At 41.5% G+C, this 23010-nt stretch overlaps 1 protein-coding gene across 4 annotated transcripts in view; it reads right to left on the reverse strand.

Annotated features, from left to right (window-relative positions):
- pard3ba (par-3 family cell polarity regulator beta a) overlaps positions 1 to 23010 on the reverse strand; it is a 178929-nt gene that overhangs the window by 33401 nt on the left and 122518 nt on the right. For all 4 annotated transcript variants that reach the window (XM_021313420.2, XM_036127955.1, XM_012857330.2 and 1 more), the window contains 3 exons: positions 18025 to 18138; positions 17577 to 17825; positions 5702 to 5813 (listed from right to left, as the gene is read on the reverse strand). In XM_021313420.2, coding sequence (XP_021169095.2) covers positions 5702 to 5813; positions 17577 to 17825; positions 18025 to 18138 — 475 coding nt within the window. The remainder of the gene's footprint in view (positions 1 to 5701; positions 5814 to 17576; positions 17826 to 18024; positions 18139 to 23010) is intronic.

The raw sequence follows: 23010 nt of genomic DNA on the forward strand, positions 1-23010 counted from the left end.
TGGACTTCCAGCTTACCAATTTCACGAATCTGCAATTTTAATTCTTTGCTGCAACTTCGTGGTCTAAGCATGCCATAGCTACAAGTGGATACGTCTGTTGTTGGGTGTATTAACCCAAACAAGTCATGACATTGTCCCCCAGCATCCTACAAAAATGGAGGAATGGGTACAGTGGAACGCTCTGGTGTGAAGTGGCTCCTTTAGATTTAAAGAGACAGCAATAAAATTAGTTGCTCTCAGATGAACGTCAGAACAGGGGCAAAGGAGGGGCTGTGGGAGTAACTTAACGAGGAATTTCAGACCAAAGCATTGCTGTTCCACTTTACATGGACCACAACTGAATGATTTAAATGTGAAAAGGAAAAACTTAAAATCATGATATGCCCCCTTTAATACCAGTAGGAAGCAGTCATGATTACTCATTAAATATATCTGGAAAAATAACCTAAAAGCTAGTATTAGAAAAGACTACAGTTAGTTAGCCTACAGGATTTATTAAAGCTACAGCTAATTAGTGTTTTAGCAAAAAGTTAGAGGTTAATGTGGAATTTCTTTCTTCCATGAATAAATGTACTAAGGTCACACTTTGATTATCCTATAGCAACTTGTTTCAAGCATTTTTACCAATCTTTACCATTGAAAAATGGTTTATGACTGTGCGGTGGTCTACCAATACTTCGGAAAACACATTTTCAATCACAATTTAACAGATTCACTAATATTAGCTTGCAAGACTCCCTTTTTTAATGTATAAACAAGAGAATGTCAAAAAGCCATAAGTCCTCAGCAAAACAACCATGCTTAGTAGTAAACTACTAAAACTAGTAGTCTTTTTGTCAAATTACAACAGAATGCAAGAAATAACTTAAACTTTAAGATGTTGTATTAAAGTACTATTAGGAACAGTTGCTTATTTTCTGTTTAAAATTAAAGCGATGTTTTTGTCTACGTAGGCGATTTATGTGTTTGTTTCCTCTATGGGGTCTAAAATCAGGCTCCATAGTGTGTCAAGTCTCCCATCCGCGTCCCTCCTCCCGCTAGGCAGACAGTCCAGCGTATTAAAAACAGTAAAACCAAACCAATAAAGCTTGATCACAATGTTTCATAGCAGCTCTTGGTGAAAATATTTCAGCAGGGCTGAACACAGATATGTGAGATTAAATATTGTGTTGGCAAACATAAGCACCACCTAGTCCTGTCAAATACTTTACTACAACAACAAAATGAACTGGAGAAGAGTTTAAACTTGGACGTAACTAAAACAGGGGACCATTTCCTAGGGTACATATTTCCCCTTTTGTCTGGTTTGGTCCTGGTACCTGCAGCAGGAACACAGCATGCAGGCAAATACAAAACTCAAAATGCACCATTTTTGGTAATTGTATTCAAAAACAATATGTTATGCTGGGTAAAATTGTCCTTCTGTCCTAAAAGTAGTCAATACATTATTTATTCAGAAAAAGGAGGTTAAAAAACCATTTATCTACATGTGAGCTGCAGGCCTGTAAAAACTCTGACCATTTTGTCTGAGTTTTGGTCCTGCTCTCAACCCCCCTCTGTCTCAAGTTCTGGGTATAGCCTTATATATTGGTTTTCCCACATGCCAATTATTCGGACGCACTCACGTAACGCCAGTGTGCGTGCTCGTTCATTGTAAGTTTCTGCTTGCTGACTGCACAGTTCTAGTGTTTACGTATCCGGTTAGCTTAGCAGTTAGCTTCGGTGTTAGCCGTTCATTGTAGCTCCGCTGCTCTCATCGTATACTTTGAACATGGCTGAGAGTCACAAGAAGCAGACTATGTAGAAAGAAATATGACCAGAGTGGATTTGGGAGATATTTTTTTAAACGCGATCTGCCTGAGGAGCGGAAGAGCAAGGTAAAGACAGTCTTGGGGAAACTTCTGGAAAAATCGGCTATCCTAGTTCTAAGTAATTTGTTTATCATTTTTAGTGCATCAAATATTCCCTTGGAGACCTTTGTTTTGATCATTGTTGAAATCTTTTTTTAGTTGTAGAACAATGCTGAAGCAAAGTCCTAAATACAGCATATATTTATTAACATGCAAAGGAAACCGCTGCATAATCATAGAGTAGACTGCAGTAAAAAGCTGCAGCAGAATCAGGTTGTGAAAAATGGGCGTCTGAAGTTAAATCTTCCTCCCAACTCATCTCATGGAACAAAGGAGATGAAACTTGCCATGTAGTTTCAAGCCTTAATTGGCCATCAAGACTTTACAGAGAGCCTATCATTAGCATATAGTGAAACTAGACAGAGTGAGTGCGGCTCTGTGATTGGCATAATTACAAGGATGACCTATCCACAGACGGGGAAACATGGCGGAAGGGTCAAATTAGAGACTGATAGGGAGACAGATACATGGAAGGAGCGGGGTTAGAGGGAAGAAACAAAGGGACAGGAAGTCATTTCTGAGCACAGTGACACAGACGCACTTTCAAAGATCTCTAACTCATCCCAGACTGCTAAATGAAGAGTCACAAACGGAGCACCCGCAGCCTTTTGTTTGTTCCCCTTTATTCTAGTGAGCTAGCCTTATCTTCTAACTCAGGAGAGCTAAAGTAGACATACTCATCGCTTTCAAACACACAAAACGCTCTGAGAGGAAGAATGGCTCTCCTGGCCTTGTGTGGAGAGCTCAGAAAAACAGCTTTTTTTATGTTTCAAGGCTGCAGATATAGCCGAGCATAAAAGAGCAGCGCTGCGTGCAGGAGGTGGCAGAGGTGACGGCTAAAAGCCTGATCAAACAAGGCCGGCGCGAGTGCCTCGCTCAAGTTGCCTGCATTTACGTCCACTCATACCACACACAGAGTGAAAATAGGCAAATGTGGAGTAATATCCTGCTGAATCAAACAGTAAGAGCACCAGTGGCTCCACTCTGTCAGCAGCTGAAGCTGAACAACCCTCAGCATATGAGCAAATGGACTAGCTCTGCCCTCTCTTTGGCTCCTACTGGGAAAAAAAAATACAATACATTTCATTTTGTTGTTGGCATTTAAATCAGATTTAGTATTAAGATGAATTAAATCTCACTACCCCAAAATATAACATATGTAATACGTTTTACTCTTATATTAACTTTAAATGTGTCACGTTTTGTCTGATCAACTAAATTGTTTCTGCATATATTCCTCCATTTCTGTGTTTTCTGGTAAAATGTTCCTAAATCTGTTTTGTTAAGGTGGAGGGATTGGGTAATGGAATAAAAGAAAAGGCAGGTAGTTTGTGTACCATCCTTGTAGATTGTTCTAAAACATAATTTTCATAATGCTCAGCTGTGCCTTTCTGGTTTTATTTCTGTCCTCTAGACCCCGGCTGGCTGCGCCTACAGTACCTAGCCTGGTTCTGCAGGACCCCTTTCCCTGTTAAAGGGACAGTATGTAACTAATCTGGCTTTTAATTAGCAAAAATGAAGTAGTGCATTTATAAATACATATTCTGGCAAAGTCTAATAACCTCACATGAAAAATGAAACCATTCTCATAACTTAGAATTAGTAGCTTATAAATACATAGTTGTCGGTGCGCCCACTGGGAGGTGACGCTATTTCTGATTTCAGAAGCTGAAAGGGGACAAACTTGTCAGCCATACGCATTTTCCCCATCTGTCTTCTATATGAGGACGTGTTGTCAGTGGAGGAGCATAAAACAAGCAAAGACGAACGTAGATCATTCTATTTATTTTTCTGTTGATATGGAGGACTGTTCATACTCTTTGCCCGGGAAGAGGAAGTAGTCAAGAAAAGAAAAAGAAGTAATAACCGGGAGAAAACGAGAGGCTATATTGGCGTAGCTATTATTACCAGGTGGAGACAATTCATGAGGGAGTGGGGATTTAAAATGGATGCGGAGGTTGCAGGCTTTCTGCTGGACAGCAGGTAAGTTCATTCGATATAACCGTGAAGTTTATGTTAGAAACAGGGCAGTGTAGAGCAGCAACCACTCTGTCATACAGGCAGAGACAGCTCATTTATTCCTCTCTGAGCATGTGTGCAGACGGATATCAGCCGTTCGCTGTCCGTAGTGCCACAGCAGAAGCGGGTCTCTTTACTCGTGTTTATAGTCTCTTTTTTAGAGCCCAAATAAGCAACCGGACGTTCAGAAACGAGCCCAAAAAGCACGACACAAGACATTTACAAGCAACTTTAGAAAAAGACAAACAGACTTGGGCACAGTGCTAAAAACCATTTCACACAATGACCATAGCTATTAGCTACTAGCAGAAGCTAATACATGGAGGACGTGTTTACATTGTCATATTTATGATACTCCACGGCTTCTGTAGTAGTTATTACGCGCTTAACGGCGAGGTCGTTTGTATTTCATTTAGTTCTTATACACTCAGTCTTTAGAGGACATATTTACTGACCTTGATCTTGCTTTAAAGTCAATGGGAAATAAATAAACTGGGTTTTATTCCATTGTTTTATAATTGGACTGCTTGTAATTAGGTCTGAATCTGACTGAACGATATGATTATAAACAATGAAACTGGCTGATTTGAGAAGATTTGTCATTTTTTGTTTCTCTTGTAAAGTGCTTTGAGATGACATTTAATGTGACTCGCAGCTTCACAAATTGAGTTTAATTTAATTATTACATCATTAAACGTACAAAGGCAAAGTGATATAAGTGGCAACAAATGCCAACACTAAGCCTGTATCATTCCAGCAAAGATTATGGACATTTAACACCCATTTAGGTGCAAATATCTACATATAATTCTGGCTATTTCTCTGAGGGAATAAAATCTACACAGTGTATTTACAATAATATATATATATATTTTGGTTTTATTCAACTAGAACGTGCCCTCAATGTTTTACTGTTTCTATTCACACCATGTATGTGAGCAGGTTTGTGCGACTGGAGCAGGAGTGTTTCATTATCGGGCTCCTCGGGGGAGGAACCTGCTGAGGCGTCTCACTGTGGACACCACTCTTTTCCTCTCGGTGTAAAGAAAAACATTTCCATCAGACGCTGCGGCGCATACTCGCTGCGCTTTAATTGCATCAAAGTTTCAGCGCAGGCAGAGTCGTTGCAAACTGAGAAAGGAACACAGGGGGGGGCACGGGGTTATGTGGTGAGTGACAAAGCCCTGCAGGCCTAAACGAGAGAAAGTATATAGCATGCCTGGGAGTGCCTAATGAAGACTGATTCACATGACTTCATTGCTCAATAAACACTAACTACAGTAGTTGAGGAGGGGAGCACGGCGGGAGGCCGGCTGTGCCGACTGATTGGATATCAGCGACACCGTCGGTAAATTCCAGCTCATATTTCCCACATGGCTATGCATCTGTCTGTGCTCAGGTGTTTCGCTAAGTGATAAACGAACCGAGCGCTACGGAAATGCTTTTGCAGATCACCGAGGGAAGATGAAGGGGTTTTGATTGGTGATTTTCCGCATCTCTGGGCTGACCGTGAAAAGAAATCCTTGTTTAAAACGGGTGATAAATGGCTATTGATTCGCAGGCGGACTATGCTGAGTTTACGAGTGTGAAGAAGTAAATCAAATGATTCCTCGGGCTGGATCAATGGCGGTTTCAGGGACACTTAGCTGTGCAGCTTGGTTAAGAGAGGCAACAAGCAATCTGGCATTTCGGGGCACTGCTGCTCTTATCAAAACAGAGAGGAATAGTGTCTGTTTAATAGAAAATCTCCAAGCTGCAACATCCCAACTCACCCGGTTCGGGTCGTGCTCCAGAACTCGGCGTCTCGCTGCCTCGAGCTCCTCGTAACCCGGAGCTGCTCGGGCCTGCTGGTACTCCCTGCGCAACCCCTGGATCCGGTAATCGCTGCAAGAGACAAGGAGATGGTGTCAACAATTGCGTCTTTGGAGGCAGACGTAGAAGATTAATTAAGACTCTGTGTTAAAGCGAAACAGAAAACAGGTCAAAGGTGATGCATAAACTGTTATGAAATCCACAAGAAGTCTTCCCCCCACACACAATGACAGCCCCTGACAGGCACAGGAAGGCAGAATATCCATAAAGTACAGCCTGCGAGAGCACATCAGTGCCTAAAGAGAAGTTTCTACAGCTGACAGCGGAAACCCGGGTGGAGAAAATGGAAGAGAAGCAGTGAAGATACATCAACATATCAACGCTAAAATCGCTCTCGGTAAACTGGGCTAACAGTGAAGAAATCAAATGAATAAATTAAATGCCTAAAAAAAACAAACAAAAAAAACAGGGAAGTGCTGGTGTGATAGCGATAGGACAGAATGGGGACAAAACCTAAAGAGAAACATCAACATCCTGCTTACTGGACCCTTAATGCCTGATAAGCTCCACACACCTCAGAGTACAAGTATAAACGAGGGTGGGAATGCACACACACGGACACACTAAGCCATCAGACGGGCAGTACACACCTGAGCGAGCACAATCCCCGTCTTTCATCTGTGTTTACTGGCGACAGCAGGCAAAAGGTGTCCAATTCTGACACTAATATTTTGCTGTCAGAAGTTGGAGGACTGACTGAGAACTCTTGTGATTCTCTTTTGCTACTCTCTATTTATGCATCGGCTGCAGTTATTGCTTTCATTACCTTTTGTGTGCTCCCGGGTGTTATTTCCCATAGATCGGGCCAGTGGCCCAGCGACTGTGTGATAAGCTGCGTCTCCTCTTTTCTCGACAGAGAAATTGACGGAGCGACGCCTGCCTTTAGCTCTGTGTATTCTCCTTGTTTTCTCGCCATGGAAGGGACTCCTGGTCCTGTGGTTCTGTGTTGAGATTAATTTCCTGCGTGGAGCTATACTGTTCTTCAACCTCTGGTATTATCTTAGTTTTTCAATATTACAGAAAGGTACTGCTGGCTGCCAGTACTGCTTTTACCTGAGTCTGTAACAAACAGAGTCACAGATGAAACCACAGCTTTAACTATGCGTAATTTCTTTGGTTTTCTTGCCATAGAAGGTACACCTCGCCCTTTGGTTCTGCTTACTTGGGTTTTTGTTAGAGTATGGCTATCACTAAATTTGTGCAATTAATTTCTTCTTCTTTTCTAAAGGAATTACCCCTTGACCAGTTTTTCTGTATCTTTACCACCTGTTTCCTGGACTGAACCACTGACGAAGCTATTGCTGCCAATAACTGCATATATTCTGTGTTACTGGTGGCCTTTATTGACAGTAATCAGACAGGAAATGGGCAGGAAGGGGGAAGGCGTGCACTAAAGACCTGAAAGTGGGGAATCCAACCTCAGATGGCTGCGTGGAGGGACGGCCACTCCACTTCTACACCCTTGCCGCCTTATTTCTGCATTTCTTCCTTCCCACAGAAAGCCCTAATGGAACAATACTTCAATGTTTTATCTGTTTTACCCCCTCTCTTCACCTAGCTGCCTGCAGCTGCAGATGGACCATTCATACTGAAGCTGGTTCTGCTGGAAGTTGCTTCCTGTTAAAAGGAAGGCTTTTCTCTCCACGGTCACCACGTGCATGCAAAACAAATGGCATTAAATGATCTAAATAGCAACAAAATGATGAACTAAACTGTGCTGTATCACAGACTCAGCTGGTCTGTAATTAAATCTGATCCAAAACCAAAACTAGATTCTATATAACTGGATATGAATTGGACCTGAAGTGCCTTACCAATGTTCTAAATGGAGGCTGTATAAAAAAAAAAACAACCTTGAACTGAATTGAATCACTCACTTCATAAAAAATATTAATTTAATTAGAAATTTAATTAATTAGAAAAAGATATAAGCCAGAATCCAACCTTCCAGATCCAGCCCTGGCTCTGTAAAACACAAAACAGCCAAACAGGAAGAGGCCTTTACCCAACTTGCATAACATGGGCCTAACCTCGCCTCCAGTAGTCTAACCGGCAGGCAGATATTGACCGAAAACGCAGTGAGGAGGAGAGAGAGGGCAGGTAGAGGGCTTCATTAGCGAGGTACATCGCCTACATGCTTAAGTCTCTCCGGCGACCCTGTCTTTAATTAAGCAATCTTCATGAGAGTGTTTCCTGCGCGCACAACTACAATCTCAAGGTTGTATAAAAAGGTGTGTATCCCTACGTGTACAACCGTCGCGCTCTAATTTCTAATTTGGTATGCGGGACACGCGGCGGGGACGTGCTTGTGACTGCGCGCACGTACGTCGGCTTAACGCAGACCGTCTTCCAGTCGCCTCGCTGGGGACGGACGCGCTGAGTCACTCAAACTTCTGAGCCGCCGCGTTTGTATGCCGAGTGTCGCTGCCTTGCTGCACAAAGCCGTGCGTGTCTGCGTGAGCTGCAGCAGCGTCTCTGCTGGCACAAATATCAGCCCTGATATTCTGCCAAGAGGGGGGGGGGGCACCTCTCAAAAGTTTTCTGTGCTGCAGTGAAAACGCCTGCGAAGCTCTTCCTGCCTTTTTAAACTTCGCCACAGCCGCTATCACCTCCGCACACAAACAAACAGGTCTTCAGAGAATAGATTCAAGTTGTCTTGTTTTTTTTTTGTTTTTTTTCATGCCACCCCTCTTCCAACGATCCCATTAGCCAATCCCTGGGCTCGTAATTAGGTCTGCCATTTTGATTGAGCGCTCGTGTCGCTCTCCAAATGAAACAACACTGTAATTATCTCATTACACCGCGGCCTCCATCACTGACTGCGCCAAATATTATCATATTAATGGCTGAGGACAGAGGCTGATTCTGGATAAAACATTAGTGAGGAGTGATTTTGGAGGGGGTGGAGGTGGCAGAGGTTTGTGAAGTAGCACTCTGACGGGTGATCCAGGCTAGAGGGAGTGCATGTGTTTATGTCCGTCTATTCCTGTGCTTTTCAGTTAATTAGAATATCGCCAAAAAGTGTGTCGTTTTAGTAACTCAATTCAAAGCAGTGGACGCTTAACTAAAATTCCTCACAATGTGACCTTTTTTTTGTGGAAGGTCTACTTTGGTTTATTTTGATAATTACCGTTTACAACCAAAGAAAACCATAATTTCAGCTTCTCTGGAGAATTACATGTTTAAAAACAATGTTTAAAAAAGCATATTTTTAAATAAAGACTGTCATTGGAAAGACAGACAGAAAGGATTCATTAAAATGAAGCTGCCTGTTAACGGAGAGCAGTATCCGATGTCAATGTCAAATGTATTTATATAGCACTTTAAAAACAGGTGTAAAACTGCACCAAAGTGCTGTACAAGAACAACAGTAACACAAAGTGATAACACTACTTCAAATAAATGCCAAAGAATAAAAAAGAGTTTTGAGAAGCAATATATAGGATAGGAGCAACAACAGAAAAAGCCTGATCTCCTTTTCTATTTAGTTGGGTCCAAGGAACTGTCAGTAACTTAATAGCTGATTATTTGAATGTAGGGTTCTGGACACAGACTGAAATTTTAAAAGGTCCTGAAGATAAGGGGAAACTAACTCATTAAAAACGTTCTAAGTTAACATGAGAATCTTAACTTTATAATTTAATAACAGCCGATTTCACAAGCATCTCAACTGGGCTAAGCAGCAAACAAGTTTGCTCAGTGGTCCAAAGTCCTCTGCTCCGATGCAAGTTAAAAGGGACCTATTATTAACACTTTTTGCACCTTTTCAGGTGCAATCTGCAGGCCTGAAAACAAACGTATCTAAAACTGATTGCATTTAAGTGAAACAGTAGATATTTTTTGGTCAAGCACCAATGGTTAGTACCTGAAAAGATACTGAACATTATATCCAATCAATGATTTTTACACGTTTAATTTAATCACACAAATGAACGCATCTTCAGAAGAGGACTGTTTCTATTCAAATAGCTTCACTCATCCACTTTTTAGAACATCCAGCTCTGATCTAACAGCGTACTGGCAGAGAGAAAAGGAAGCGGATTGTGATTAAAGGTAGAGAGAAGGAAAACAAATCAAACTGAAACACAAAGGCCAATACAGGAAATCCAAAATGCCTAGAAGACACAGATGACGGCGGTGAGAACAAAACCGACAGTTCTGTGAGGAAAAGTGAGAAAAGCGTCCTATCCTGCAGAGCGAGTCCATATGAGGGCAGACTAATTAGAAAGCGTGCACTGCTGTCGGCTGATTTAGTGACTTGTGGTTGCTGTGGCCGGCTGATTTGACGAAGAGGTTTAGGCTGGGATTTTGCCTGTGCAGTGCGTCAAATAGCTAGTTTTGTGTGTAGCTCCTTCCTTGCAGTGTTGGTACCAGACTTGGAAACACAAAGATCTTTTAATTTGCCTGACTGCACAGTCCAAACAGTTTAATACACAAAAGTTTTCATATTTTGTATCTTAATAATTCAGTATATCATCAACATCTAAACATAATACAATTTCAAGATGAACATTTTAGAACATTTCTGACTTTAATCACTGGGTGGAGAAATAAATGCCGTGTTAAATGAATGTTTTTACTAAAATCTGCTGTGGAACAAATATTAGTACCCCTAAAAATCTTTTTTTTTGTGTTTCCACTTTTTAAACTTAAAATATCTTGGAACCTTTGATTGTAATCCATAACTTTTTGCTTCCCTGATGTTCAAATATAATGTGACGGAGACCAATTTCTCCACCTGGCCACTAAGCTGGACGAGGTGCCATCTTTATTTTGTCACTCTGCACAGTGAGCAGGAAGGTAAGGGAGGTAAAATAGTAATAAAATCCAATTGCTTGTTTAGGATGAGGCAAGAAAAAGTGTTTCTTCTGTCCTACCATCACAAACAAAGATGTGGAGTTTGCTAAACTTGGAGTCTGACAGACACCGTTTGTTTTGCTCTGGTGAGACTAAACTGGATATTTTCTGTAAGCAAACACAGCTGGGTTGTCTGATATAAAATTATTTGGTAAAGCTACTAATGCCCACAGTTGAGCATGGTGCAGCATCTGTGATGCACTTGAATTGTTTCTTTGCAAAGACCCAAAGAACCTAGTGGGATTGCATGCGGTTATGGATGCTATCCTGATTTTCCTCCTAAACCAGAAACGACACATTAATGGCACTTTAAGCAGGAAAATGGAGGAAAACATCTGTTCAAATCAACACAGAAATGGTTTAACAGACAACAATCAAAGTTCCCTAATAGCCATTTCAGTAAATATAAGCCTGTGGAAGTTAGCAGTATTGTAGGTCTGTTAAAAAAAAAAGAAGATTTGAAAAGCCGAAGGCAAAAATGTACAAGACTGAAGCAACATCTGAATGCAAATTCAAGTAATCATTACTGTTTGCAGAAATCGTGACCAGAATGGCCTGAAAACGTCTTAAAAAGTGTGTTTTTGATGGTATGAAGCTGCAAAAACACTTTCAAACTCAGTAAATCCTGCAAGCTGAAACAAATGTTTTAATTGCTTTCAGAGAACACCAATAAAAAAAAAAAAAAAAAAGGCAGAGACAAGCATAGCTTAATGCGCGGCCAACACTAATGACGTGTTGTTTTAAAGTGAGCTTTCCATTTCGGCTTGTCCTCGGGCTGAAGCCGGCTGACTGCTAAACATGGCAGAAAACGACAACATATATTTTACTGCCAATTTCAACATCTGTCTTAGTGGGGGAAAAAAAAAAAAAATCACTTTTTTTTATGTCTGCTGATCACATTGCTTCTGTCTGGATGCCAGTAAAACTTTCTCCTCCGTGTAGCGGGATGAAAAGAGAGCAGAGCTGTAAAAATCGCCATACAAATCAGCATCTAATGGATTGTGTAGCATTGTCTGATAATATTTCAGTAATTAGTCACACCTGTCTGAAGTGATTTAAGATACCCACTTCCTCCCAGTGTCAGGTAAACTTAGAAGGCATGTAATCCCCCTGCCGTTGCTTGAACCATGGCGGGAATGCGGAAACGCTCTCCCAGATGTGTCATTTACGTAGCCTACAAGCTCACCTCCGGCTCCCTCCTCTCGCCGCGGCGGCAGATTTAACAACGCATCTCTCGCAAGCTTTCACATCTCTGCACTCTGGCCTCCCGTTCGCTCGCTTCCCTTTCATCTCGTCTCCGCGGTTTTCTTGCCCGAGCTACAAAGGCTGCCTTCTGGCTAATAAAATTTGACAAGCATAGCCAACCTTTTTTTTCTCCACAGGTCAGCCTCTGGCAAAGCTCTAATCAATTGTGACGCTCATCAGCGTACACACCTGCCATTGAGGGCCTAATGAAAATGTCTGACAGTAAATTAGGGAGACAGAGCTGCGAGTCCACTCGGCGTCGGGTGGGGGGGGGGTGGGGGGGGAGGAGGGCGCCGGCATGTTTCGGTTAGTCAAACTTTGCGAGCAAAAGCAATCAGCGCGCTGATGCAGAAGCACATTTTGCATCAAAGCCGGGGCTGCATTTGCTTGGCCGTCTTCCACATGTTTAATGAGCGCGTTTGCAACAATATCATTAAAAGTGTAAGATGCAAAAATAAAAGCGCGCCTGCAGCGGATATGGCGAACTACTTGTTGGACCATAAGGTCAACTAAAGAATAAAAAGCTCGCATAAATTCACAGTATATCAGCAGTAAGCTGTAATTTGTCCTGCAGTGGTTAAAAACTCTGCAGACCACACACAGCATTGTTGCTAGGCTACACTAGGCTGCCAACCCAACATATTACATGTTGGTGGGGGCGTCTATTCCTGACTCTGTGTGTGTGTGTGTTATTGAGTCTGGGGTGTTTTAACAGATTTATGACACATTAGGAATCTGTGCAGGAGCTGAAACCATGATTTAAAGATGCCAGTCAGACAGGAATCTAGTTGCCAATATGTAAACACCTACTAAAATGGTTTTCAGACCAAACTGCTATACTATATGGAATAAACACCTGCAAACTACCAAATATAGTGGCTTTGCATTTTTTTCCCCTTCCTTAAGTCTACATTTCTGTGAAAATATGTTTGCAGCCTTACAGATTTCTGTTTATTTTCTGAGCCGTTGCAGAGTTCTGGAACGTGAAGATTTAAAGCTATTGTACAGTATTTACTGTGTGTATGGGTGTAGCAGACGGCTGAATGCTCGGTGATGCATTCATGCAACCGCACAGTCTGTGAAGGGACTGCTATCTGACCTTTTGACTAGATAAGGATAACCTGACTCTAGCCAGATTGATATCGCTCCGCCTAGCTTCACTCACATCCATCTGGGACCTCTCCCATAGAGAGTGATTTCTCCAACCAATTATATTGTCCAGCCAATCAGGACGCAGGGCTGGAGTTTCATAGATGTGACGTAGTGGAGAAGCGACCGTGAAAAAAACCAAACAATGGCGGCTCGCATCGAGGAAGCAAGCGTTAACATTGATGCTGCTATTTCTTTTGTGTTGTCCAATCTACCTAATATTGTTTCATTAAAAGAACATCAGAGAACGGCTCTGAAGGCTTTTGTTGGTGGAAACCATGTTTTCGCCCTTCTCCCGACCGGATTTGGCAAGTTTTGTTTTTCCTGCGTCGCTCTCACAGCGTCACGGGTTAGCTTCGGTGTGAGTGGTTGAAATAGCACGTCGATAAAGATGACAGACAAGTGGCTTATCCAATCATATGCAAGGATTTTTGATAAGGCCCAGCCTTCTGAAACGCCATTCCTATGGATCTGTTCCAGATGGATGAGTGGAGCTAGGTGGAGCGAAATAACTCTGGCTAGGGTCAGGTTAAGAAAAGGAGTTATGGACAATCTGTTTGCATTATGAGCCGTTGTCTGTCTTTTTTTTTTTTTCAATATATTTTATTGAATTTTCTCTTTTAGGACACAACAAATTTACAAGCAACAAATTAACTAACTTAACATTGTAGACATGTGCTTGCATTCACTCACCATTCAAACCTGCATTTGGTCTAAGAAAGAAAAAAAATATACAAAACTCTTTAGATTAAGACAGAGAAAAATAACAATACAGTCAAGACAATGTAGTCAAGACATCCATCCAAGACGCTCATTAATAAGCTCCGCCTTCAGTCTCCATGATCCTCATATATGGCTCCCAGAGACGTTCTCAAAGTCTCGCTGTTTACCTTTGGCGATGTATGTCGTTATGTTAACATGTAACAACAACAATTCTTGATTCAGAGGGGGACTGACTGGTCTGCTTGGCATTATAACCCAACCAGATTTGGCGCCTTGCATGCGTGCCAATATTTTTTTAAATGGGCTCCATATGTAGTAAAAGTTAAAAACAGTAACAACAGCCTTTTTTTTCCCCACCTCATGCTTACCTGAGTCCGAATTAGACAAAGGTCAGAGAAACTTTCCCCTAAACAGATTCATGAATGAATTTCTTCGCCTCCCTCTTCAAAAATGCAAACTTCCAAGTGAAGCCATGAATATCAGAGAGGGAGTCATAGCGCTGTCAGTCTAATACGCTCATCTGCAGGTTGGTTAAATGTAGCAGAGCTGAAATTATGCAGCGTTTTAGTCACTGAACATTGTTTAAATAATGGCTTCACGCGCTTGTTTTTCTGATGGATAAAACCTGAAGGTGGACGGGAAGAGATGAAGACGGATTTGCCGTTTCATTTTTCCACTTTTGTCTTCAAATCGTTCCAGGCAGAAAAAGTTGGAGCCCAGTTTTCCTGTTTGCTGTGATTCGCCGCGAGCAAACAGATGATTACGGCGCATCAAGCAGCAGCGTCTCGCTCGCATTTAATTATTGTTTTTTCTCCTTGAACGCCTCTTAAACCTCTTCGGCCCGCCGTAATTCAGTGTCATTATTAGGAACACGTGCAGCTTCACCGTCCTTTAATTCCCTTATTAAAGATTTTGTCTCCAGAGACACTGATACATGTAGAGTTAACAAGCTGAGGAGCGTTCCTCGTCCATCATGTCGACGCTTAAAAACCGGCCCGTTCAAACGACGAGCGGGGCAGAAACGGACAGGTGACACATCCACGGAGCGAGAGATTCAGAAACGGAGAGAGAGAAGGCGAGGGAGGACTGGAGGACGGGGAGAAAACAGGCTGGTAATGAAGTAGCCAGCAGTAGTGGAGGAGAGCTAAAGTGGTTTAACAGATCTGTCAGGCTGCTAGACTCTGGCTAATTATCCCCCTCCTCTTTATCTGCATCTACTCCACTGTCACTTCTTCTTTCTCTCTTGAATTTACTCCGCCTCATATGTTATGTTCTCTCCCGTTTTTTTTTTTTTCCCTGGCTCTGTCTTTCTCTTCTCTTCACTCGTCTCCAGCTTTCTCTTGTCTCTCCTTCCTTCCCTCCGTCTGTTGTTTCTTTCCATCCCCATCTGTCTCCTCCCCGTGCCCAACCCCTCGCTCTCTCTCTCCCTCTTTTTTTTTTTTTTTTCAGCGGATCGTCTATTTCTGGATGAGATTGGGTGTCTGGGGCTTACTGTTTGATTTGCAAGTCAATAGTAATTTCTGTCAGGGAGTTTAAGTTGAGGGAAGTTTTAATGTGGCCTGTATTATTTCACACAGGAAATTATGAATTTGCATTAGAATCCTCGGTGGGCTTTCTCACCCCCCCCTACCCACCGCCGCCTCGCCCACATACAAAAGTAGCTGCGAGTTAAGGTTTCAAACCCCTCAGCAGTAATAAGCAGTGTGTCTGCAAGTCTGAAACCTTTGTTAGACGTAGAATGAAGTCCTATGACATTGAATATTACATTATATAATAGGTTTTTCCTCCCGTCAATAGATTTTATCATTAAATTACTTTGAAACACTCCACTGTTCCTTTTTGACGTGGCAACGTGGGGCTATTTAAGCTGAAATTTAGGTAAAGGTTTGAAAAAAAGCGCCGTGCTAAGAGTGGATTTCATATTAATAAATATCAAAGGACTCTTGATCTTGTACACCGTGGCAACCAGGTGAGTATGAAGAAGGGTTTTGTGTGCAAACATGCAGCAATCTATCAGCTCACCACACAGGCTTTCTATTGGATTTCCCCGCCGAGTACTAGGACGGCCATGAAGGAAGGTTAAACACGTCTCCCTGTTTTTCTGACTGCATATTTTGAATCATTATGCTGCTGGAGGAAAACCATCCTGCTTTCGCGAGGGTTCCTGATGTCATGCCCCCCAATAGGGTTTCCAGGACCCACAGCATCACGCGTCCTCCACCCTGCTTACAAGTTAGGCGATTTGTCTTCCTCACAGAGTCGAACCTTTGTTTCACCCCAAACCCAACAGGATACGGTTCTAGTGGAAATCCCATTAGTGTTAGGAGCGTTTATGTTTGTGATGGCAGGACAGAAAGGACCTTTTTTTTCTGCTGGCATCACTCCTAAACAAACAGTTGGCATGCGGATAGCATCTAATGGCTGTCATATAGGACATGACGCCACTCTTTGCTGCAGATTTCTAACCGTGAGCAAGGTGGAAAGATAAAGACTCCAAAGATGGAGGCTTCCTTGTAGCTATTTTCTGACTTACCATTTTTGGTAACACTTTATTTGAAGGGGTGTACAGAAGACTGACATTACACTGTCATAAACATGACATAACACCTGTTATGAACATAAATGACTCTTTATGAATGTTTAGGACTGTTGTCATTAATTGTTATTCGGTAAATTATGACACTAATAAAGCAAAGTTGACATTGTTTAAAATGTCTTTGTTATGACAACCCCTTAACTTAACAAAACCCCAAATCAAGCCCTTAATTTAACCTTGTCTCTGTTAATGTCAAGTTGTCAAAACAAAGACATTTTAAACAATGTCAACTTTGCTTTATTGGTGTCATAATTTACCGAATGACAATTAATGACAACAGTCCTAAACATTCATAAAGAGTCATTTATGTTCATAACAGGTGTTATGTCATGTTTATGACAGTGTAATGTCAGTCTTATGTACACCCCTTCAAATAAAGTGTTACCCAATTTTTATTATAAAAAAACAACAAAAGAACCTAATGGTTAATGTAGCATTACTTTATTTTTCCTAGAAAGCAACTGTACTCTTATTAAAGGGGATTTTAAAATGTTACAGATCTCATCTCTACAAGGGGTGCCAGTAAAGGTGTTGTAATATTTATCATCCATGAATTGCTGCAATGTTCCCAGGTTAAATCACATTTATTTTGCATCTGTACCTGCATGCTTATGTGGTTGCTGGTGATTGAACGACTTTAGAGCTGATGGTGGAATTAAGGGTTTTTAGTCTGTTGGTGAGTTTTTGGGTTCAAACATTAGGTTAGAGACCGAGAGGACTGATGATGCTGAGCTGGTTGGTGAATAAGTTAGCATGTGGTGGAGGGTCAGAAAAAAATGTCGTAGTCCAACTGGAAAAAGAGGAAAAGGATCCATTTAACCTTTAACATTATTTCCTGCTCTGGACTCAAACCGTACCTAAATTTCCACATCTGTTCGCTTTGATGCATTCTAGCTTCTCTCTTTAAAATATACGGTAAAATTTTTAGTGCTTCTGCAGAAAACGTTTCATTTTTGACAATATATTTTTTTTAAAGTTTCCATAAATGCATGCATTGCATTACTGAAACTGTGTATTGGCTTCATGTTTTATGCATCCCTCCAGCTCAGCGAACTATGACTGTAGATGTGTGACCTTTTGTTTACAGACGTACACAGAGCATGTTTTAAAAGCAGCACCGGCACTGAAGACAAGAACACATGTAGGATAACGGCAGGAAAACAGCACAGCATGGTGTTTTGTGAGCAGAGAAGCGAAAATCTCACCCGTCTGGCTGGGCCTGCGGCTGGCTCTGTGCGGGCGGCGGTCTGGATTTGTTCACTTTGGCGTAGAGTCCATCGAGGTCGTCTGAGGGGGCCTGAGGTTGACTCGGCGCCCCTCTTGGTACGGCTGGGGACGGGGTGCGGCTCAGGGACAGCGGCGAGGGCGGCTGGCGGAAGTTGATGCGGGCGTAGTTGGGGTCGCTGTCGTCGTCCTCCATGTCGGGGAGGGAGACGCCGTCTGGCGTGGCGTAGCTGTCACAAAGGAGGAGACAAAGGAGGTAAAGTGGAGTGAGTTAAATCCTTTTTTAAAGTGATAAATGTGTCGGAGCAGGTGAGTGAGTTAGCAGCAGCAGGATGGCTCAAAAGCGATCAAGTAAACTGTCAGTCAGAGAGCTGAGAAACCAACAACTAACTTCTTCTCTGTACAGTTATTTTAATCCAACGCTCCTACCCGTCTCTGCTGTCTTGGTTCCTGTCCAGCTCCTCCTCGCTCAGGGCCTCCAGTCTGTTCGTCGATCCTTTCGCCGGATCTTTGGATCTCTTGTCCTCTTTCTTCTTGCCGAACCTGCATGACACAAACAAAGCCTTCAGGAAAGCAAACATTTAAATGATGCTTAACTTTATTCTTACACACGCACAATGATTTGAAGTAACTTTTCATTGTTTTCTGTATATATTTTTTTTGGGCTGCTCAGATTTTAGGATTTTCCAGATCTGGATAAGTAGGGAAAAAATTATGAGATAGGAAAAAAAAAAAAACATTGTTTTTGCAACTGCATAGGTGATAGTTTGAGTTTGCAGATGGGCTCACATATGACGCGCCTTGCTTCAGATTTCTAAACGTTAATAAATCCATTCATGCACATGGAGACGGAGAGATAAAACTAATTTCAAGTCTTTTGTTCATCAGATGTTTTGAAATATCCATTTACCTTGAATTTACTAGTCTTTACTGAGACATGGTGTAGTTATCTTATGTTTATTCCCCATATTAATATAAATTTTTTTGTTTTGTTTCTCATTTATATAAAAAATTATGACATTGATGCTTTGTAACATCTAAATGAAATAAAAAGTAAATAAAAAAATAAAAGTCTTCACCTCTAGATTAGTTATAATGAAGCTATAATTCACACTTGGAGTAAATTAACTCAGCCTTTTCTGCTTAATATTTCATATTTCCCCATCCTCACTCCGCATTGCCTCCTCCAAACCCACATCTTCTTTTCCTCTCCTTCCCTCCGAGCTCCTGCTGAGCCAATCTAATGTCTGTGTTTATCTCATTAACAGCGAGGCACTTCTCATTACGGCTACAGGCGGATACGTGGCCTGAATGCTAACCAGCGCGGCCTGGCCAAGCACAAACCTGGACAGAGATGCCACGCTGGCTCTGCAGCATCCTGCAAACCAATTAATCTTATTCTCAGATCATAGACTCGCTTCGTTCCTGCCGGTGTGGGGCATTCTTGTCAAACACAGGTCAGGTATGCACAGTGCGGATTGTTTTTTTTTTTTTTTTTTTTTTTTTTTATAACCAAGAAACCAAACAGAGGCAGTGAACTGGATTATCTCACCTTGATTCAGAGTTTAGCAGATTCTCACGCTTCAAACATTATGCTCCTCTGGATCAACTAATTCATGTGTTGCTGACTGTGTCGCCTTTAGCCACTAGGGGCACTAGACCTGTAACTTTCAGGTTTAGACTCGCTGAAGGCCACTGGCAACACTGCACTGTCGCAAAATTACACAGTCTCCATGTTTTGTAGAGTTTTGATACAGAAGTCATGGAGTTACCTGTAAAGACATTCACCCCTCTAGATTATACTTAGTCTCCCATTATAATGGAGAGGGAGTGGACAAGGCAAAGCCACAAACCAACTCCCAGTTTTGGTCTGTGAGGCAGACACCCCGTCTACTTTTAAGACTGCTCAGCATGAGGGATTGCTGCAAAGCCATCGTCAATGCAGACGACTTTCCACTGTGGCTCTACGCTCCTTCATGAGGAGCGAATGCTGCTTGTCAACAATTGATGCAATTTGCTGTGTTTCTTTAGATAGGAAACTTTTTGACCAATCTGTCTGGAGGATTTGATTGAATTTTAATTTGTAAAAAGCCTTGAGATGACGTGTCTTGTGAAGTAGTGCTATGTAAATAAAATATAATTGAAAATTAATTGAATGGTTGCCATACATTCAGACTGTCACCAATATATTTGGCGACTTGGATGGACTTGCACTGACCTTTACGCTTCCACCCGATCTACATCTTAATGACTAAGGTGTGAAAGATGGTGGAGAGAGACAAGATAATGATGGGAGGGAAAAAGGGACTCCATGGATTTTCTACTAGTAGCTGAGTGATTTTCTCAGCAGCCCTTCTTTGAGCTAACTGGTTCAGGATTGCTTTTTGACAGACATATATATGCAGTGGAGTATTTCCTGAATCTGATTTACACAAGTTCTGTGATGGACTTTAAAGCTAGTAGTGCAACATCTGTTGCACTGAATAAGAGCTCAAAGTCCTTACTTTTGGTTTTAAATGCCTACTGCACCAATAACTGTGTACATATTATTTCATTTTAGGCAACTTCAACTTCTTGTCAGCTTCGCATTACTCCCATTAACTCAAACCCTTGCTTCACATGTGATATTTTAAATAATGCCTTTATTTGCCCAACATTTGCCCAGATAAGCACACAGAGGGCAAAGTTTGGTTAAAAACTTGCTGACATCAGCAACATCAGTCTCAGACAAGAAGACATTAAACATATTTTAAGGCCAATCACCTCCAGGCATGGTTAGTACTCCCAGCCTGATGTACAGTATTATCTGTGCAGTGTCCATTCAAGCAAAACCGGCACCCACTACATGTGTATTTGCATCTCTGGAGGTGTTTTAGGAATTTTAAAGCTATAACATACCTTATTATTATTTTCCTCACGTTGAAATCACTGAGATAAGCCCTTGCAGCTTTAATGTTAATGTTACTTCTTCACTTCCTTGAGATCACTTGACACAGAAACAGTGTGGGCACTGCTGCAGCATGTTTTTGCTTTTTTTTTTTTTTTTTTTTTTTTTTCCTACTTGGAACCATTTAGATTTAAGCACTCCCACACAATGCTGCAGCCAAAAGCAGACTACCAATTACCTCAGCGAAAATCATTTAGAAATCAGTAAAATCTGAAAACTTGTATCAGTTCTATTCAAAGTCAATGAATCAATACAGGGATAATTAAAAGGACATATAAATACAGGATATGGTTGACTAAATCCTCAGGTTTATCTAGCCGAGTTGCACACAAAGCGCCTTAATCAATATTCTGAGGGGGCAGAGGTCCACAGTTGGACCCGTCATTATATCTGCATTAATTAGGAAAGGCTCTTTTTCTCACTGTATTGTCTAACAGGAGATGGGGGGGAAAAAAGGAGGGGGGTGACTCAGAGTGGGATTGGGACATCCAATTAGAGACATACCTGCCATGAGAGGTGGATATCCCCCACTCTCCCATCGCCTTATCACTTATTCATCACCAAAGAGTCCCACATTTTCCAACCAAAGAGAGGAGAGTTAGTTAAAGACAGCGCAATGCTTTCTTTTTCTCTTTCTGTGTTCTTTTTTTTTTTTTTTTTATTACCGACACACAAATCATTGTTTGGCTTATTAAGTTTGGCTTTTCTCTGTCACTCAAGAAATCTGACAGTTAATTTCCTGTAGAGCTGCAGGATAAAAAGGGCACCAACACACAGGGACACAAAGATGTATGAAATGTATAAAAACAAGTCCATAACAAAAAAAAAAAAAAAAAAAAAAGGAGCTGCAAATATAAATCAAATAATTTTGAAAATCCATCGTTTGTATTCTAAGGTAAGCAGATACAAACAATGGAGAAGACAGCTATATTTATCAACTTGGTAGCTCTGCAGGGAGCTGCACACAGTCACACAGAACAGGACATCTCATTAACTTAGCATCATCTACCTACACAACCACTCCATCAAACTCTCATTAGTGGGTTATGGGGGTTTACAGTGAGTTGGGCTGATCTGGTGTGCCGTTTAATATGCTCCCCACCGTTACAGGAGCGACTAGGAACCATTATTAGCGTGTTGCTGTTATCATTAGACCGATTCCCCCGCTGTCACCCCAGCATCACCTCAGCAGCTCAATGAAGAGATGACGGTGATCTGTTCAGCCGCATAAGAGCTTGGCTATTGTTTCACATTCATCTTTTTGGTTGAAGTGCAAAACACAAAAACATCTTTAAAGAATTAAACAAATGAATCACGATTCGTTTTTCTATTAGTTTAAAAGTGGATAAGTAATTTTGAAAGCACATTTCTCAATCGAAAAGAGCCTTTGGGATCAAGCCCAAGTCACTACCATATATGGATGAAGCTGACAAGCGTCTGGAAAATATTTTACGGTTGGTTTGAGCAAAAAGATCCATCACAAATAGGTTGCATGGATGTGTGGTTGCTTATTGGCCAGATAAAGAAAAGACGAAGTGAGCGCTATTGTTACAAAGATCATCTAGAATCAAGAACCTTTATTGTCACGTCGTGTTACCGTGTTTTGAGACAGACACCGGCTCAAGCACACTTCCTGAGAAGCTTGAGCGTGCAAAATAGTCTTTAAGCTTTGATAATACTTGTACCTAAGTTCAGAAAGTCTAATAGTAATTCATATTGTTAAAATAAGGACTGATGTGTAGCATGAATTAATCCCTCAAAGCTCCTGTAGTGATTCACTCATCCCTGCAGCAATTTCTGTGCAGTAATCTTAAACCTTCATATACAGAACTGTCCAATCATACCTTCCTGAGAAATAAGAGTGTGCAAATAGGCATCAACAGTAAGCCAATTTTAAGCAGGAGACTGAAAAATATTGATACAAATAAACAGCTAAGGAGGATAGACCCCTCAAGCATTATACCTCTTTTTGTCCCAGGACTATGACACAATGGGAATACTAGATTGATAGGAAGGAACAACCCAAACATGACCGTTTTCAGTGGGACTCCAAACAGTTTGAACTGCAGGCAAGCAGGAACCTAAAGCCAAAAAAAAGAACCTAAACCATAGCGGACTGCTCTAAATTGGGACTAGTAGAAAAGGGGCATAAGTGGAACGACGGAACAACATTTTTGTTTAAATCCTAAGGAGTAAAACGTGGACTGCTTATGTGGAGAAAAGTGAGACTGACACCATCACTGTACAACTCCCTAATATTCAATAGTCTGGGGGCAGTAATCTATTTTTTTTTTTACTACTTTCACTTAGTTTTTGTCACAAGCATTAATCTGTTACAATGATCATCGCCACAGAAGCAGATGGCTGACCAGCCAGAGTTGGATCACATCAGAGCACTTCAGTTCCCCTCAAAGGAAGCCGGTTTGCTAGGTCTCCAAACAACCACTGTCAGAAAACATTTCTTCTGA

This window comes from Fundulus heteroclitus, chromosome 24 (assembly GCF_011125445.2).
Source record: "Fundulus heteroclitus isolate FHET01 chromosome 24, MU-UCD_Fhet_4.1, whole genome shotgun sequence".
In the NCBI taxonomy this organism is placed as follows: Eukaryota; Metazoa; Chordata; class Actinopteri; order Cyprinodontiformes; family Fundulidae; genus Fundulus; species Fundulus heteroclitus.